The sequence below is a fragment of the Xenopus tropicalis genome, chromosome 7 (assembly GCF_000004195.4).
Source record: "Xenopus tropicalis strain Nigerian chromosome 7, UCB_Xtro_10.0, whole genome shotgun sequence".
Classification (NCBI taxonomy): domain Eukaryota; kingdom Metazoa; phylum Chordata; class Amphibia; order Anura; family Pipidae; genus Xenopus; species Xenopus tropicalis.
This window is the reverse complement of record NC_030683.2, coordinates 124,916,318-124,934,494: the sequence shown is the minus strand read 5'-3', so window position 1 is coordinate 124,934,494 and position 18,177 is coordinate 124,916,318. Positions and strand designations below refer to the sequence as shown.

The 18,177-nt window shown below is 42.1% G+C and overlaps 1 protein-coding gene across 1 annotated transcript; it reads right to left on the bottom strand.

The window, feature by feature from the left end:
- Nucleotides 1–1,837: 1,837 nt before the first annotated feature.
- LOC100487533 (trypsin) lies at nucleotides 1,838–13,923 on the bottom strand. Its single transcript, XM_031906465.1, has 5 exons — nucleotides 13,887–13,923; nucleotides 4,072–4,228; nucleotides 2,937–3,190; nucleotides 2,305–2,444; nucleotides 1,838–2,062 (listed from the first exon to the last, which is right to left on the bottom strand). Exons 1-5 carry the CDS (start codon nucleotides 13,921–13,923, stop codon nucleotides 1,889–1,891), a joined length of 762 nt encoding a protein of 253 aa, XP_031762325.1. The 3' UTR covers nucleotides 1,838–1,888.
- Nucleotides 13,924–18,177: the final 4,254 nt, after the last annotated feature.

The window sequence follows — 18,177 nt, the reverse complement described above, 5'->3', positions numbered from 1 at the left end:
TCTTGCATTTGTAATAAGATGTTTGCTTTTAAACAGCTTCTACCTGCTGATTGGTTGCTATGGGTTACTGCTCCTGGGCAAACTTAGTGCCTTTTATTACATAACCCCACTCCTGCTAAGATTATACAAATGACCTAAGCACTCATACTTATTAACCACTTACTACCAGGTGTAGATATCATTAGATATCCAATTGTAAGCATTTGCCTTTCTATCTTAAACTGAAGTACAGCATTGCAAATACAAATGTATTGTTGTATATAAAGCCCTAGGGAGCGGCCAGGTCTCCCCATCACCTGCTCATTTCCCAGGGTTAGAGATCAGCCCAGCTGTGCCCGTATCCGTGGGCGAGTGGGAAACATACACCAGGTACGGGGATATTATAGGGTGTTTGTTCTGCTCATTGTATCAGTGGAAGTGGAAATGAATTAGAAGCTCAGGAATGCTATAGTTGCCCCAGGGACTGGTCCGATTGCCATCTTGGAGTCAGGAAGGAATTGTTTCCCCTCTGGGGCAAATTAGAGAGGCTTCAGATGGGGTTTTTTCCTTCCTCTGGGGCAACTAGCAGTTAGGCAGGTTATATATAGGCATTATGGTTGAACGTGATGGACGTATGTCTTTTTTCAACCTAACTTACTATGTTACTATGTTACTTATACTCAGACTCTCTATCCATTGGGATGCCAGGCACCTCAGACTAATTAGTCACGTTCCTTCATACCTTGGTTATTCTGAAATGTGTCCCAGGGAAGGTAACGCCGCCCAGTCTTTTCCCAAGCGCCAAACTCAAGCGGAAAGCATGAAAGTTCCACCAAAGGGAAATGTATGAACAATCATTTGTGTCTAAGAGACATTAGTGTTAAATAATAATATTCTTTATTATATAGTTAAGGCTATACCCTTCTGTTCTGTGACTAGTGATGAGCGAATTTTTTCACCAGACATGGATTTGCAGTGAATTTCCACATTTTGCCATTGACGAATTGTTTTGCGAAACTTCAGTGAAAATTCGCCACCACAGAAAAATTTGTTGCGCCGAAATAGTTTTTTTGTTGCGCGTCAAATTGGGTGTGGTCACGTCAACAAAAGGGCGTGGTTGCGTCAAATTGGGCGCAGTCACGTCGAAATAGGTGCGGTGGCGTCAACATTTGGTGCAGTCGTGCTATAAAAGCACGGGCGACAAAAAATAGACGCGGGCGACAAAAAAATTGTACAACAAATGCGTTTCATGAATTTTTCATGAATTTTCTTGCCATTTCGCGAATTTTATGGTGAAGCGAAACGGGACAGATTCGCTCATCACTATCTGTGACCTTTTTCAATAACATATTAACATTGATTGACCAGGTCACATGGGAGGGCACAGAGTGGCTCACTTAGACTGTAAGCTCTACGGGGCAGGGACCTCCTTCCTACTGTGTCTCATACCTCATGGCACTTACTCCCTGTGTATTTATACTTATTTATTGTATTTATTATAACACTTGCCCTCCCTGTGTGTAATTGTGTATATTGTAAGATTGTACAGCGCTGCGTACCCTTGTGGCACTTTATAAATAAAGTTATACATACATACATACATACATCAACCATTTAGGCCTTGGATCAACAATCTTATCACATGGAAACCTATGTAGATTCTAGACTCCATTGGCCAACTGCAGGGCCTCATTATATCAATATGAGACTGATCAGTTTATTTATAGAACCAAGAGACCTACTGGTATGTTTCCATACAGAAGCCAATGGGCTGGCAGTAAAGCCTGTACAAGCAGCCGGTATTTACCTGTTTATTTTACAACTATATATATATAGAAGAAAAAAACTCAGAAACTGGTTGTTGTTTGAGATATCTGTATTAGTAAAGGAGGGGGTTAATGCAGAGGAATTATCCAACTACACGGCAGGGGGATTCATTCTGTATGATGTCACTGATCCAGTTGAGGTAATTGAACACTTTGGCAAATATCCCGGGTTTATTTGGGCAACCACAAACATAATCCCCCCAAGAAGTGATTCCATGGAGCTCTCCATTGCAGACCAGCGGCCCCCCCGAGTCTCCCTGAAAGGAGGAATCAGAAGCTGTAATACCTATTGCTGTATCATTGGAAATTAATGCAATATTTGGAACTATAACCTGATAAATATTAATAATCAACACTCACTTTCCTGCCCGTTTCTTACAACACAGTCTTTCTTTTCTTGCATTCAGATAATGGTCATATTATGGGATTTGTTGGAAGGCATATGGTATATATAGTAATGATATTACAATATGATTCTAGTTAAGTAGATTCCTCTCACCACACAAGTGTCTTCCCCTCCGGCCATATTGCCAGCGCACAGCATGTTGTCGGTTATAATATCACTCGGGTAGCAGGCCTGGCAGACACTGTTACTCACGGTAGTAATATTTACACACTTTAGGTTGTCTGGGTAGGTCTCTAAAGGGCAAAAAAACAAAATCAAAGACTTTCTGTGAATAAAATCATGGTTGTCTTGTTCTTCTCTCCCGTTTGAGTCACTGTTTGCCCATCAGTTGTATTAAGAGGGAGCATCAAACTGCCTTTCCAACTTGTTAATAATTCCATACTAAATTGCAGATAGGCTAAATAATGAAAACACCAATGAAAATGAGGAGTATAGAAGGGGAAAATATAAAAATGTTGTAAAGTTTCGGGGTAAGTAACCCCCTAGCAAAAGTAATTCCCCCCCCCCCGGCTGCTGTTCTGCCTCGATCATGTATAATTCCTGGGAAATTGTGGCTAAAGAAAGATCTCTGTGACTTGATGGAGTCATTTGGGGCATCTTAAAAAATTAACAAAAAGGGATAATATATAGAAGTCTAAGGGGAAGACAATATGGCTTTTTTGCTATAATCAGGGGGGAAACATTGCACTCCACATTTAATACTTTGAAATATAAAATTCAGGTACCTTGAGGGCTTGTGGTGCTCCCCCATCCTGAAGCAAGGCACTCGGTATTGTCTGCCACCAGGTAACTGGCTAATGGGATAGGTGCCACCCGGGTATTAATGTCGGCTTGTGATGCCAGTTTGAGCAGCATGATGTCATTATTATATGTACTCCAATCAAATTCCTCATGAGGACATATCTTTGCAGCGTAAGTGTATTGCTTGTGTCCTGTAGGTTTGGTTCTGTTATGAGCTCCTAGTAGAACTTGAAGGTTCCTGTATATCAGTGAAGATAATCATCAATTACAATTCCTAGGAAGGACATCAGTTATTTTTCCTATTAGGATTCATAGATCTGAAAACAAACAAAATAGTTTTGTTTGTCTCTAAATTTGAGGTTCTTCTTGTATCATTCATTGTAGATCAGTGGCTTAAAGCTAGGAAGATTAGGCCAAGGTATTTGCATCTGAAAGCATGGGTTAGCATTTGAATAGAATATCTGATATATCTATACTGAGTGGTTCTGCTGTTGGTTGGGAAGACTTCTGATTACAACATGATCTGATCAAAAGCTCCTCTTCTTGTTACCCTCAAACCCCCATAATATCATTACCAATATCTCAACCCCACCATTTTGCATCAACCTCAGTCTGTGAGATAATGCTTTTGTCCTATCTAGAGATTTAGAGAATGCTTTGATTCCAGTGCCAAGTAATCTTATACCTGAATATAGTTAGTGTCTATATGCCATGCAGTTTGATATACCTTATTCAGATACTGATCAGCCAAGGATAATATCATGTATCTGTTCCACTTAATACCATTTATACTTTTCTGTGTATATAAACTTGCAGGATTATGGCTCACTGAGTAGCCTTGTTTGGTTTGTGAGTTTGGTTCCATTTAGGGCATTATCTGCAAAGCATTTGTATGTTCTCCCTATACCTGTGCTGGTTTCCTCCCACATTTTGAAAACAAAGTGGATGCAATATTGTGACTTTTTTGTTACTTATCATTTGGGGGCTGCTCTTGGGGTCTTACATGGTTACATGGCCATAAGAACTGTGAGCTGTGCCCATACCCTTCATTGCTGTCAGATTTGAAAATTGACATATTTAATGTAAGTGAGAATTATTTGTGCCAAAATAAATACTTACGACTGATTGCAGTGAGCAGCTGTCAGCACCCACCATTTATTTATTAAGACTCCTCCGCAGATAAAGTCGCTAAAATAATACAGCGCAACTTGCCATGGCTGTGAGTGGGGAACGCATTCTTCCCCTCCAATGATCCGATGAAAGGCCTGGGTCTGAGCTAGAACAGGTAACGGAACATCATTTAGATGAGTCCAAAACTGCACGTTTCCAAAAAATTGCTGTTTCACATGTTTTTCCATGGGACTGTTTTTTTTAAAAAAAATTAAATTTGGTGGGTTTCTTTGCATTTTGAAAGCACCAAGTTTTATATTTTATATTTACTTTTTTGCCTGCCTAGATTTGGGGGCCCATTTACTAAGTAATTATGAGATAAAGTCGGATTTTTTCCTTACTTCTAGATAATTTCGAGATTTATCCATTACTCAATTTTTTCATTATTGTTCCCCCCCAAAATTCGAGTTTTTCGAAAAAAAAATCTCCCATAATTTGTGATTTATTAATGTTTAGTTAACTTTTTTTTGTAAAAAAAACATTTGACAGGTTTGATCTGTCGAGTACCATTGAGCCCTATGGAGGCTTAGAATAGTCAGGGAATAGAATAGTCAGTGACAGCCTGTCTTTGATATTTTCAATTTCACACGTTTTCAAGGGGAAGTTAATCCCATCATTGTTTTCTATTTCACCCAGTTTCATAGGGAAGTTATTCCCAACATTGTTTTCTATTTCACCCAGTTTCATAGGGAAGTTATTCCCAACATTGTTTTGAATTCCACACATTTTCAAGGGGAAGTTAATCCCATCATTGTTTTCTATTTCACTCAGTTTCATAGGGAAGTTATTCCCAACATTGTTTTCTATTTCACCCAGTTTCATAGGGAAGTTATTCCCAACATTGTTTTCTATTTCACCCAGTTTCATAGGGAAGTTATTCCCAACATTGTTTTGAATTCCACACATTTTCAAGGGGAAGTTAATCCCATCATTGTTTTCTATTTCACCCAGTTTCATAGGGAAGTTATTCCCAACATTGTTTTCTATTTCACCCAGTTTCATAGGGAAGTTATTCCCAACATTGTTTTCTATTTCACCCAGTTTCATAGGGAAGTTATTCCCAACATTGTTTTCTATTTCACTCAGTTTCATAGGGAAGTTATTCCCAACATTGTTTTCTATTTCACCCAGTTTCATAGGGAAGTTATTCCCAACATTGTTTTGAATTCCACACATTTTCAAGGGGAAGTTATTCCCAACATTGTTTTCTATTTCACCCAGTTTCATAGGGAAGTTAATCCCAACATTGTTTTGAATTCCACACATTTTCAAGGGGAAGTTAATCCCATCATTGTTTTCTATTTCACACACTTTCAAGGGGAAGTTATTCCCAACATTGTTTTGAATTCCACACATTTTCAAGGGGAAGTTAATCCCATCATTGTTTTCTATTTCACACACTTTCAAGGGGAAGTTATTCCCAACATTGTTTTCTATTTCACCCAGTTTCATAGGGAAGTTATTCCCAACATTGTTTTGAATTCCACACATTTTCAAGGGGAAGTTAATCCCATCATTGTTTTCTATTTCACTCAGTTTCATAGGGAAGTTATTCCCAACATTGTTTTCTATTTCACCCAGTTTCATAGGGAAGTTATTCCCAACATTGTTTTCTATTTCACCCAGTTTCATAGGGAAGTTATTCCCAACATTGTTTTGAATTCCACACATTTTCAAGGGGAAGTTAATCCCATCATTGTTTTCTATTTCACTCAGTTTCATAGGGAAGTTATTCCCAACATTGTTTTCTATTTCACCCAGTTTCATAGGGAAGATATTCCCAACATTGTTTTGAATTCCACACATTTTCAAGGGGAAGTTAATCCCATCATTGTTTTCTATTTCACCCAGTTTCATAGGGAAGTTATTCCCAACATTGTTTTCTATTTCACCCAGTTTCATAGGGAAGTTAATCCCAACATTGTTTTGAATTCCACACATTTTCAAGGGGAAGTTAATCCCATCATTGTTTTCTATTTCACACACTTTCATAGGGAAGTTATTCCCAACATTGTTTTCTATTTCACCCAGTTTCATAGGGAAGTTATTCCCAACATTGTTTTCTATTTCACCCAGTTTCATAGGGAAGTTATTCCCAACATTGTTTTCTATTTCACCCAGTTTCATAGGGAAGATATTCCCAACATTGTTTTGAATTCCACACATTTTCAAGGGGAAGTTAATCCCATCATTGTTTTCTATTTCACCCAGTTTCATAGGGAAGTTATTCCCAACATTGTTTTCTATTTCACCCAGTTTCATAGGGAAGTTAATCCCAACATTGTTTTGAATTCCACACATTTTCAAGGGGAAGTTAATCCCATCATTGTTTTCTATTTCACCCAGTTTCATAGGGAAGTTATTCCCAACATTGTTTTCTATTTCACCCAGTTTCATAGGGAAGTTAATCCCAACATTGTTTTGAATTCCACACATTTTCAAGGGGAAGTTAATCCCATCATTGTTTTCTATTTCACACACTTTCAAGGGGAAGTTATTCCCAACATTGTTTTGAATTCCACACATTTTCAAGGGGAAGTTAATCCCATCATTGTTTTCTATTTCACACACTTTCAAGGGGAAGTTATTCCCAACATTGTTTTCTATTTCACCCAGTTTCATAGGGAAGATATTCCCAACATTGTTTTGAATTCCACACATTTTCAAGGGGAAGTTAATCCCATCATTGTTTTCTATTTCACCCAGTTTCATAGGGAAGTTATTCCCAACATTGTTTTCTATTTCACCCAGTTTCATAGGGAAGTTAATCCCAACATTGTTTTGAATTCCACACATTTTCAAGGGGAAGTTAATCCCATCATTGTTTTCTATTTCACACACTTTCAAGGGGAAGTTATTCCCAACATTGTTTTGAATTCCACACATTTTCAAGGGGAAGTTAATCCCATCATTGTTTTCTATTTCACACACTTTCAAGGGGAAGTTATTCCCAACATTGTTTTCTATTTCACCCAGTTTCATAGGGAAGTTATTCCCAACATTGTTTTGAATTCCACACATTTTCAAGGGGAAGTTAATCCCATCATTGTTTTCTATTTCACTCAGTTTCATAGGGAAGTTATTCCCAACATTGTTTTCTATTTCACCCAGTTTCATAGGGAAGTTATTCCCAACATTGTTTTCTATTTCACCCAGTTTCATAGGGAAGTTATTCCCAACATTGTTTTCTATTTCACCCAGTTTCATAGGGAAGTTAATCCCAACATTGTTTTGAATTCCACACATTTTCAAGGGGAAGTTAATCCCATCATTGTTTTCTATTTCACTCAGTTTCATAGGGAAGTTATTCCCAACATTGTTTTGAATTCCACACATTTTCAAGGGGAAGTTAATCCCATCATTGTTTTCTATTTCACACACTTTCAAGGGGAAGTTATTCCCAACATTGTTTTCTATTTCACCCAGTTTCATAGGGAAGTTATTCCCAACATTGTTTTGAATTCCACACATTTTCAAGGGGAAGTTAATCCCATCATTGTTTTCTATTTCACTCAGTTTCATAGGGAAGTTATTCCCAACATTGTTTTCTATTTCACCCAGTTTCATAGGGAAGTTATTCCCAACATTGTTTTCTATTTCACCCAGTTTCATAGGGAAGTTATTCCCAACATTGTTTTCTATTTCACCCAGTTTCATAGGGAAGTTAATCCCAACATTGTTTTGAATTCCACACATTTTCAAGGGGAAGTTAATCCCATCATTGTTTTCTATTTCACTCAGTTTCATAGGGAAGTTATTCCCAACATTGTTTTGAATTCCACACATTTTCAAGGGGAAGTTAATCCCATCATTGTTTTCTGTTTCACCCAGTTTCTAGTGAAACTTAAATATATTTATTGAACATACTTTTATTTATTTTCCAAGACTGATAGCCAATGCTCCTAAAATGGCTGCTGGAGCACTTCCTGTTTGGGAAAAATAAAGAGGATTCATAGAAAACTCGTTTAAACTCGAATATTTTGAGTTTTAGCAATACTTTCAACTCTAACAAATCAGAAATTCAAATGTAAACTTGAAATTTTCATATGAACAATTCAAGCATTATCGTGACATTATATAAATACAGCAATGTTTGAGTTTACATCAAATTTATAACAATGTCGAGTATATACGACTTTCAAGGCCAGAAAAAAACTAATTTTAGTGTGTCCCTAGTCTTATAATCTTATGGGATGGTTGTTTTGTTGGCCATTTTTGGTCTAAAATTAATTAAAAAATTAAAGAAAAAATCAAAATTCAATTAGACCTCTACAGAACATAAAGTAATGGAAAAATCAGATTCTTGAGTTTTTTCCACATTGAATGAATGGTGCACTGACTTCTGTAAAACCTCAGGTTTTAGGTGGTAAAGTTTTTAATTTGATAAATCCCAAAAATTTGATTTTTTTTTTTTAAAAAAAATGTGATTTTGTATATATTTAGAATTAGAATAACATGTTTTGGCTGCAATTTTGTACAAATCACAAGAAAAAGGTGATTTTGAATATAGATGAATTATCCATAAGGGCAGAATTATCAGCATTCTGATTTTAGTGGTTTTAGAGGTTTATGAAACCACAAAAAAAATGAATTTTCACTAAAATCACAAATGCTAAGTAATTTATTAAAACAGCGTAATATAAAAAGATCAACCAGAAAAAAAATAGTGATGCGCAAATTTTTTCGCCAGGCATGGATTCGCAGTGAATTTCCACATTTCGCCATTGGTTTTGCCAAACTGCTGTGAAAATTCGGCGAGAAAAAATTTGTCGCACTGTCGTGTCAAAATGGACCATAGTGGCGCCGACAAAAAATAGATGTGGGCGACAAATGCATTTCGCTAATTTTTCGCCGCTTCACAAATTTTATGGCGAAGTGAAACAGGACAGATCTGCTCATCACTAAAAAAAAAGCACAAAAAGCACAAAACAATCCAAATAAGAATATAGAAACCTCGAAGCCCTCATTTTCGTAAGAATTTTTAGTGCTTACAAATAAAAAAAAACTCACAAAAACCTCTCAAATAAATAAAGTTAAATAAAGATTGTTACAATATGCCTAGAACGTCTCCCATTGGCTTCTACATCACCTAGCTAGCTTTTATTGGGCTAAGTTTCATATTTTTTTCATGTTTTTTTTACACTTGATAAATGACAAAAAAAATTATGTTTTTGAGTAATTATCGAAATATACACTTTGTAGCGGCAAAAAGTACGATTCGTGAAAATATAAGTTAGTAAATCTGGCCTCTAGTGTCGCTACCATGACAGAGTTACTGTATTACATATCCAGCAGATGTAGTAGATAGGGTCCCATCGACAGTTGATTAGAATATACTGAGACTAAAGAAGTACAGTATTTAATGAAATCCAAACTGATTTGTTGGCAGTACAGAACATTTTATAAAGCCACTTCCTTTTGTTTGGGGTTACAGAGCAGTTAGTGCTGGCAGTAATATAAAGAAAAAACTGTGAATTACTGTTATATTATTGTGTCTTAAAAGAGAAGGAAAGGGAAAAACTAAGTAAGTTTTTTCAGAAAGGTCTATGTAAATACAGCCATAAACAGAACTGCTGCTCTGAGTCCTCAGTGAAAAGAAACACCACATTTGTTTCCTTTATATATAAATCATCTTCTGTGTCAGACTTCCTTCTCTCAGAAAAATCCTTCAGGGTATGACACGAGTCTGCTCAGTTTATTCCTCTCTCCCCCTCCCATCTGCTCTCTCCCTCTCCCTTCTGCTCTCCACCCCTCCCTTCTGCTCTCCACCCCTCCCTTCTGCTCTCTCCCTCTCCTTTCTGCTCTCCACCCCTCCCATCTGCTCTCTCCCTCTCCCTTCTGCTCTCCACCCCTCCCTTCTGCTCTCCACCCCTCCCTTCTGCTCTCTCCCTCTCCCTTCTGCTCTCCACCCCTCCCTTCTGCTCTCCACCCCTCCCTTCTGCTCTCTCCCTCTCCTTTCTGCTCTCCACCCCTCCCATCTGCTCTCTCCCTCTCCCTTCTGCTCTCCACCCCTCCCTTCTGCTCTCCACCCCTCCCTTCTGCTCTCCACCCCTCCCTTCTGCTCTCCACCCCTCCCTTCTGCTCTCCACCCCTCCCTTCTGCTCTCTCCCTCTCCCTTCTGCTCTCTCCCCCTCCCTTCTGCTCTCTCCCTCTCCTTTCTGCTCTCCACCCCTCCCATCTGCTCTCTCCCTCTCCCTTCTGCTCTCCACCCCTCCCTTCTGCTCTCCACCCCTCCCTTCTGCTCTCCACCCCTCCCTTCTGCTCTCTCCCTCTCCCTTCTGCTCTCCACCCCTCCCTTCTGCTCTCCACCCCTCCCTTCTGCTCTCTCCCTCTCCTTTCTGCTCTCCACCCCTCCCATCTGCTCTCTCCCTCTCCCTTCTGCTCTCCACCCCTCCCTTCTGCTCTCCACCCCTCCCTTCTGCTCTCTCCCTCTCCCTTCTGCTCTCCACCCCTCCCTTCTGCTCTCCACCCCTCCCTTCTGCTCTCTCCCTCTCCCTTCTGCTCTCCACCCCTCCCTTCTGCTCTCTCCCTCTCCCTTCTGCTCTCTCCCTCTCCCTTCTGCTCTCCACCCCTCCCATCTGCTCTCACCCTCTCCCTTCTGCTCTCCACCCCTCCCTTCTGCTCTCCACCCCTCCCTTCTGCTCTCTCCCTCTCCCTTCTGCTCTCCACCCCTCCCTTCTGCTCTCCACCCCTCCCTTCTGCTCTCCACCCCTCCCTTCTGCTCTCCACCCCTCCCTTCTGCTCTCCAACCCTCCCTTCTGCTCTCTCCCTCTCCCTTCTGCTCTCTCCCCCTCCCTTCTGCTCTCTCCCTCTCCTTTCTGCTCTCCACCCCTCCCATCTGCTCTCTCCCTCTCCCTTCTGCTCTCCACCCCTCCCTTCTGCTCTCCACCCCTCCCTTCTGCTCTCCACCCCTCCCTTCTGCTCTCTCCCTCTCCTTTCTGCTCTCCACCCCTCCCATCTGCTCTCTCCCTCTCCCTTCTGCTCTCCACCCCTCCCTTCTGCTCTCCACCCCTCCCTTCTGCTCTCTCCCTCTCCCTTCTGCTCTCCACCCCTCCCTTCTGCTCTCCACCCCTCCCTTCTGCTCTCTCCCTCTCCCTTCTGCTCTCCACCCCTCCCTTCTGCTCTCTCCCTCTCCCTTCTGCTCTCTCCCTCTCCCTTCTGCTCTCCACCCCTCCCATCTGCTCTCACCCTCTCCCTTCTGCTCTCCACCCCTCCCTTCTGCTCTCCACCCCTCCCTTCTGCTCTCTCCCTCTCCCTTCTGCTCTCCACCCCTCCCTTCTGCTCTCTCCCTCTCCCTTCTGCTCTCTCCCTCTCCCGTCTGCTCTCCACCCCTCCCTTCTGCTCTCTCCCTCTCCCTTCTGCTCTCTCCCCCTCCCTTCTGCTCTCCACCCCTCCCTTCTGCTCTCCACCCCTCCCTTCTGCTCTCTCCCTTCTGCTCTCCACCCCTCCCTTCTGCTCTCCACCCCTCCCTTCTGCTCTCCACCCCTCCCTTTTGCTCTCTCCCTCTCCCTTCTGCTCTCCACCCCTCCCTTCTGCTCTCCACCCCTCCCTTCTGCTCTCTCCCTCTCCCTTCTGCTCTCCACCCCTCCCTTCTGCTCTCTCCCTCTCCCTTCTGCTCTCCACCCCTCCCTTCTGCTCTCTCCCTCTCCCTTCTGCTCTCCACCCCTTCCTTCTGCTCTCCACCCCTCCCTTCTGCTCTCTCCCTCTCCCTTCTGCTCTCCACCCCTCCCTTCTGCTCTCTCCCTCTCCCTTCTGCTCTCCACCCCTCCCTTCTGCTCTCTCCCTCTCCTTTCTGCTCTCCACCCCTCCCTTCTGCTCTCTCCCTCTCCCTTCTGCTCTCTCCCTCTCCCTTCTGCTCTCCACCCCTCCCTTCTGCTCTCTCCCTCTCCCTTCTGCTCTCTCCCTCTCCCTTCTGCTCTCCACCCCTCCCTTCTGCTCTCTCCATCTCCCTTCTGCTCTCCACCCCTCCCTTCTGCTCTCTCCCTCTCACTTCTGCTCTCCACCCCTCCCTTCTGCTCTCTCCCTCTCACTTCTGCTCTCCACCCCTCCCTTCTGCTCTCTCCCTCTCCTTTCTGCTCTCCACCCCTCCCTTCTGCTCTCTCCCTCTCCCTTCTGCTCTCCACCCCTCCCTTCTGCTCTCTCCCTCTCCCTTCTGCTCTCTCCCTCTCCCTTCTGCTCTCCACCCCTCCCTTCTACTCTCTCCCTCTCCCTTCTGCTCTCTCCCTCTCCCTTCTGCTCTCCACCCCTCCCTTCTGCTCTCTCCCTCTCCCTTCTGCTCTCCACCCCTCCCTTCTGCTCTCTCCCTCTCCCTTCTGCTCTCCACCCCTCCCTTCTGCTCTCTCCCTCTCCTTTCTGCTCTCCACCCCTCCCTTCTGCTCTCTCCCTCTCCCTTCTGCTCTCTCCCTCTCCCTTCTGCTCTCCACCCCTCACTTCTGCTCTCTCCCTCTCCCTTCTGCTCTCTCCCTCTCCCTTCTGCTCTCCACCCCTCCCTTCTGCTCTCTCCCTCTCCCTTCTGCTCTCCACCCCTCCCTTCTGCTCTCTCCCTCTCCCTTTTGCTCTCCACCCCTCCCTTCTGCTCTCTCCCTCTCACTTCTGCTCTCTCCCCTTGCCTTCTCTGCTCTCTCCCCCTCCCCTTTCTGCTGTATTCTGAGCTACCAGCAGTCAGTGTTACAGCATGGAAGTTACTGAGACCAAGCTAAAATGGCAGCTGCTATCTTAAACAAGAGGGAGCTTCTAGGACTGTTTATTTAGGTATGGTAAAGCTTTCTGCAGAATAAATACATCTAGTTCGCACTATTGTGACTAATCTGTTGCCAATAAAATGCCTTTCCTTTTCCTTTAAAATGGAGGCAGCCTTACACGCACCAATATTATTGTACGATAATGAGTGTGTATGGTGGGAAATTAGGAGACCAATATTGGTAAAAAACCTTGGCTACCTTATCAAGCAGGCAGGACTTAAAATTCTGATTGGGTGCCTTTCAAGGTGCCCAAACATTGTAACGTTAATGCAGAATCATAGGAGTAAAAAAAACTCCTTTGTTTTTACCTGCATATCTGATAATTCAGATCTTCCCAGAGTGGGCAAACGATCTTTCCTACGACCAATGGTTGTGGGAAAGATCATAATTCTAGTGTGTATGGCCACCTTAACCAATGGAGGGTAGAAGGGTAGGATTAAATGGAATACCCCACACTCTTGTGGGCATGTAAGCCTCATTAACCAACAGCTGCTAAAAACTCCATGCAGCTTCACTCTCTCATTAAGCAGGGTACTGGGCTCTCCGAGGGCATTTTGGATATTTCTACTTCTTATAGGACCATAGACATTCAGCAGCTTCTCAGTGTCTGTCCTTTCTACACTAGACATCTCTTGGCCACTTTTGGGCCTTTTAAACTTCACAAGGACTGTACCAAGTGCTGCTGGGAGACAGGTATTCCAGCTGATATTTCCATATTTGACTTGGATCTTTGGATTCTTGGATTCTTTTCCCTCACAACCTTTCATTTGACCAAAAAAATCATCTAACTGAGGACCCCATGGGTGCAAACACCTGTGTTATATACATGATATACATGAATAATGCCTTTAGCCTTTGCAAGCAACAGGGCAGCTCCCATATGCCTCAATGCGACAATGCAGAGAAAGAATAAGTGGAATAAAAAGCAGCAACTAATTGAGTCCAAACATCTTCCTAACGTTAGTGTCCCAGACGGACTACAAAGGAAAGCCAGATGTAAAGCAGAGCCTGTAACGGTCTCACCTGCGGATCCCAGCAGCAGCACAAGCAGCAGGTACATCTTGTATTCTGAGTTATGGAGGAACAATCTTCATTTTTTGTTTTTAATTCGGCCTCAGATTACACAGTAAATTATTAACAGTAATGAAATAAAACCTTGGCTTTTAATCCTAATTTATTGGCAACGCAGGCGCTACAAACAGTAATATGAGCAACGGTATGAGCCAGAATGATCAAACCCCCCCCCCATTGCTCTTTTCTGCACTGTAAACAGCACAACATTCCCGCTTATCCTACCGGATATCTGTTATTGCTGTTATGTAACCAACCTTATTCAAAACTGGGCAGAAAAAATAAATATTTAGCCAATTAGTCTCCTTGGTATAATCGAGAACCATAATTAATTTCATTGCGCCCTAATTTAATCTTTCAAGTCTCTTCCTAGTCCAACCTTTTTGCGAAAAAAATCACCAGTGGCGAAATGCGGATTTTTTTCAGCCAATCCCAGTGCTAAAATTTCTCTCTTTCTGTCTGAAAGTCAGAGCCTCAATCAACAGACAAAATCCCAAAGCATCTTTAACACTTACCTCTCAGGGTTGTTAAACTTTAACACTTAACTGTCAGGGTTGTTTATCTTTAACACTTACCTGACAGGTTTATTTATCTTTAACAGTTACAGGAAATCCCTGAGTTATTCAAAGGCTTTCAGGCGTAACGCTGATATTTACAGAGCTAACAGTAGTAAATGTTCTATAACCTGTTCTGAAGGAGGTAAGTACAAGCCGGGCTTTTCAGAAGGCAAGAATCACATAATGGCAGTTATAATAATCATCCCTACTGCATTCAAGCACCTCACTATGGTTTCTATGAAGGACTGGATATATATCTGTCACGTCCAATAACATTTATATATCTAAATATAAAAAGAGTTCCCTTTTCTCTGTAATAATAAAACAGTACCTGTACTTGATCCCAACTAAGATATAATTACCCCTTATTGGGGCAGAACAGCCCTATTGGGTTTATTTAATGGTTAAATGATTCCCTTTTCTCTGTAATAATAAAACAGTACCTGTACTTGATCCCAACTAAGATATAATTACCCCTTATTGGGGGCAGAACAGCCCTATTGGGTTTATTTAATGGTTAAATGATTCCCTTTTCTCTGTAATAATAAAACAGTACCTGTACTTGATCCCAACTAAGATATAATTACCCCTTATTGGGGCAGAACAGTCCTATTGGGTTTATTTAATGGTTAAATGATTCCCTTTTCTCTGTAATAATAAAACAGTACCTGTACTTGATCCCAACTAAGATATAATTACCCCTTATTGGGGGCAGAACAGCCCTATTGGGTTTATTTCATGGTTAAATGATTCCCTTTTCTCTGTAATAATAAAACAGTACCTGTACTTGATCCCAACTAAGATATAATTACCCCTTATTGGGGGCAGAACAGTCCTATTGGGTTTATTTAATGGTTAAATGATTCCCTTTTCTCTGTAATAATAAAACAGTACCTGTACTTGATCCCAACTAAGATATAATTACCCCTTATTGGGGGCAGAACAGTCCTATTGGGTTTAATTACTGTTATAGTAATTAATAAAAAAATAATTATCACTCCAACTTGCAGCGCAGCAGTAAAGTGTGCCTGAGTCTGAGCTTTCAGAAGGAGCCAGCGCTACACATTAGAACTGCTTTCAGCTAACCTATTGTTTCTCCTACTCCCATGTAACTGGAGGAGTCCCAAGCCGGACTTGGATTTCTTACTATTGAGTGCTATTCTGATACCTACTGGGAGCTGCTATCTTGCTCCCTTCCCATTGTTCTGCTGATCGGCTGCTGGGGGGGAGGGGGGGGGATATCACTCCAACTTGCAGCGCAGCAGTAAAGCCCTGTAAAGTGAATATATTTGTGAACTTACATAATATCTGCTCAATTCCTGGGTCTATATATCTTAGATGACCAGTAAATCCCAGGAGCAGAGCTGGAAGAGCAGAGCTCCTGGGATTTACTGACACCGTACTGGTGGACTTCCCGCCGAAGGGAAGGTGATTGGGTAGGTCTTTGCAGTGAGAAGAAGACATCCCACCAAGTTATTGAAAGAACCAAGACACGGACTTGAGCAGCTTCTCACAACAGAAATGGAGCACTTTATATGTAATATAAATCAGAACACGATCGTGCATTCTTGACGTTATCAGAACAAAGACCAAGTCCCTGGCTCCATCTCTTCCTCATACAGGTTCCTGCAGGGACTTCCCGTATGGTCCAACCTTAAGTGTTGGTGCCACCTACTGGCTGAACTGAATATTGCCTAAATACTTACAAATCAAATCAAATATCTTTCGCCTCCTTACAATCTGGTCTTCAGATGTGATTTCGGTTGAGACCTTAGGGAAATGGAGACCATACCCAACCAAAAAAGCTATAATCATACCATCCATTTCTTATTAAACCTTTTTCAAGAGCTCCTAGCCATATTAGATTCATACAAACCTTAAATCATAATCCAAGAGAGGAGGGAAGAAGCAGGAATAGTGAGTACTGCCCAATTTCTCTGTATATTTTTGTAATACTGTAATCCATTGATGTGATGATCTGCCAAGCAAGCGGATCTTCTCCCGATATCCCCACCTACGGGTGGGCGATATCGGGAGATTCCAGGCTAATCGAATTATAACGACGGGTGTAGGAAAAGTCAGTCCGGGGACCGCATCAACGAGCCGATGAGGTTCCCGGTCCGACTAGATTTTCTAACCTGCCTGATCGAGATCTGGCCAATTTCAGGCCAGATATCAGTCGGGCAGGCCCGTCGTTAGTGCCCATACACGGGCCGATTAGCTGCCAAATCGATCTAAGGGACCCATATCGGCAGCTACTATCGGCCCGTGTATGGGGACCTTTATACATGGTAGACCAAGATATTGGGCACTGAATAGGCCTAGTATCTCTACATGTGGACCTAATAATTATTCTTATTGCTTTATTACATACATACAAGATCCACCCTTATGTGGAACATTCAGCTTTATCATCATCAATAAGCCCCGTGTGTTTCCTTTAGTAGTGACCCAATGTATGTCCATGTCCTTTAGGCACTCTTTTTGATATCAACTATTCCTGTTCATAAAAAGGGCTACACTTTACTTTTCCTTTATTTTTTCACTGTTTAGTAGTGATAAGCGAATCTGTCCCATTTCGCTTCACCAGAAAATTAGCTAATTCTTCAGAAGATTGGCGAAAAATTAGCGAAACTGTGAAAATGTTGCGCGTAAAAAAAATTGTCGCCCGCGGCTATTCTTTTGTCATGCGGCTATTCTTTTGTCGCCCGCTGCTATTCTTTTGTCGCCCGCTGCTATTCTTTTGTCGCCCGCGGCTATTCTTTTGTCACACGGCTATTCTTTTGTCGCCCGCAACTATTCTTTTGTTGCCCGCTGCTATTCTTTTGTCGCCCGCGGCTATTCTTTTGTCGCCCGCTGCTATTCTTTTGTCGCCCCCGGCTATTCTTTTGTCGCCCGCAGCTATCCTTTTGTCGCCCGCTGCTATTCTTTTGTCGCCCCCGGCTATTCTTTTGTCGCCCACGGCTATTCTTTTGTCGCGCGGCTATTCTTTTGTCACCCGCGGCTATTCTTTTACAACTTACAGCCAAAGAATATAGAATTTTGACATTATGCTAATAATAATTCTTTATTTCATATTTCTAACCCTACTTTTGAAGCAAAGAATAGGAAACATAATATCTGTCCTACACCATAAATTGCACCAAAATTGTCATCAAATTTATCTTACAGAGACGCACCGAATCCAGGATTTATTTTGAGATTAATTTGTCCAGCCCTATTACAAACTAACATTGAATTTTATTGGTTCTTAAAGGGAAACTATCCCCCCAGAATGAATACGTAACCAACAGACAGTTTATATTATGTTAAGTGGCCTATTACAGAATCTCCCCAAACTGGAATATATATATCAGTAAATATTGCCCTTTTACATCCTTTCCCTTGAGCCGCCATTTAGTGATGGGCTGTGTGCCCCCTCGGAGATCAGCTGACAGGAAGTGATGCAGCTCTAACTGTAACAGGAAGTAGTGAGGAAGTAACAGGCAGAACTCTGTCCATTCATTGGCTGATGGGGCCTAGCATGTATGTGTGCCTTGGCTTGTTTGTGTGCACCGTGGTTAGTCCTCCCCTGGCCAACTCCAGTTCCCTCTGCTAAAGTGGCTATGGGCACAGCACCGGTAGGTACCACTAATGAATAACTTTGTGATTGGAGAGGGGTTTTTTAAAAGAAAAAGCATTTAAAA

What these genes read in the sequence shown, in the direction of transcription:
- LOC100487533 (XM_031906465.1), bottom strand. Translation starts at nt 13,923, where the DNA reads ATGTACCTGCTGCTTGTGCTGCTGCTGGGATCCGCAG. An exon ending in GCTGCTCACTGCAATCAGTC is followed by an intron (nt 3,191 to 4,071) that starts GTAAGTATTTAT and finishes ACTGATATACAG; the next exon opens with GAACCTTCAAGTTCTACTAG. An exon ending in GAGGGGAAGACACTTGTGTG is followed by an intron (nt 2,063 to 2,304) that starts GTGAGAGGAATC and finishes TCCTCCTTTCAG; the next exon opens with GGAGACTCGGGGGGGCCGCT.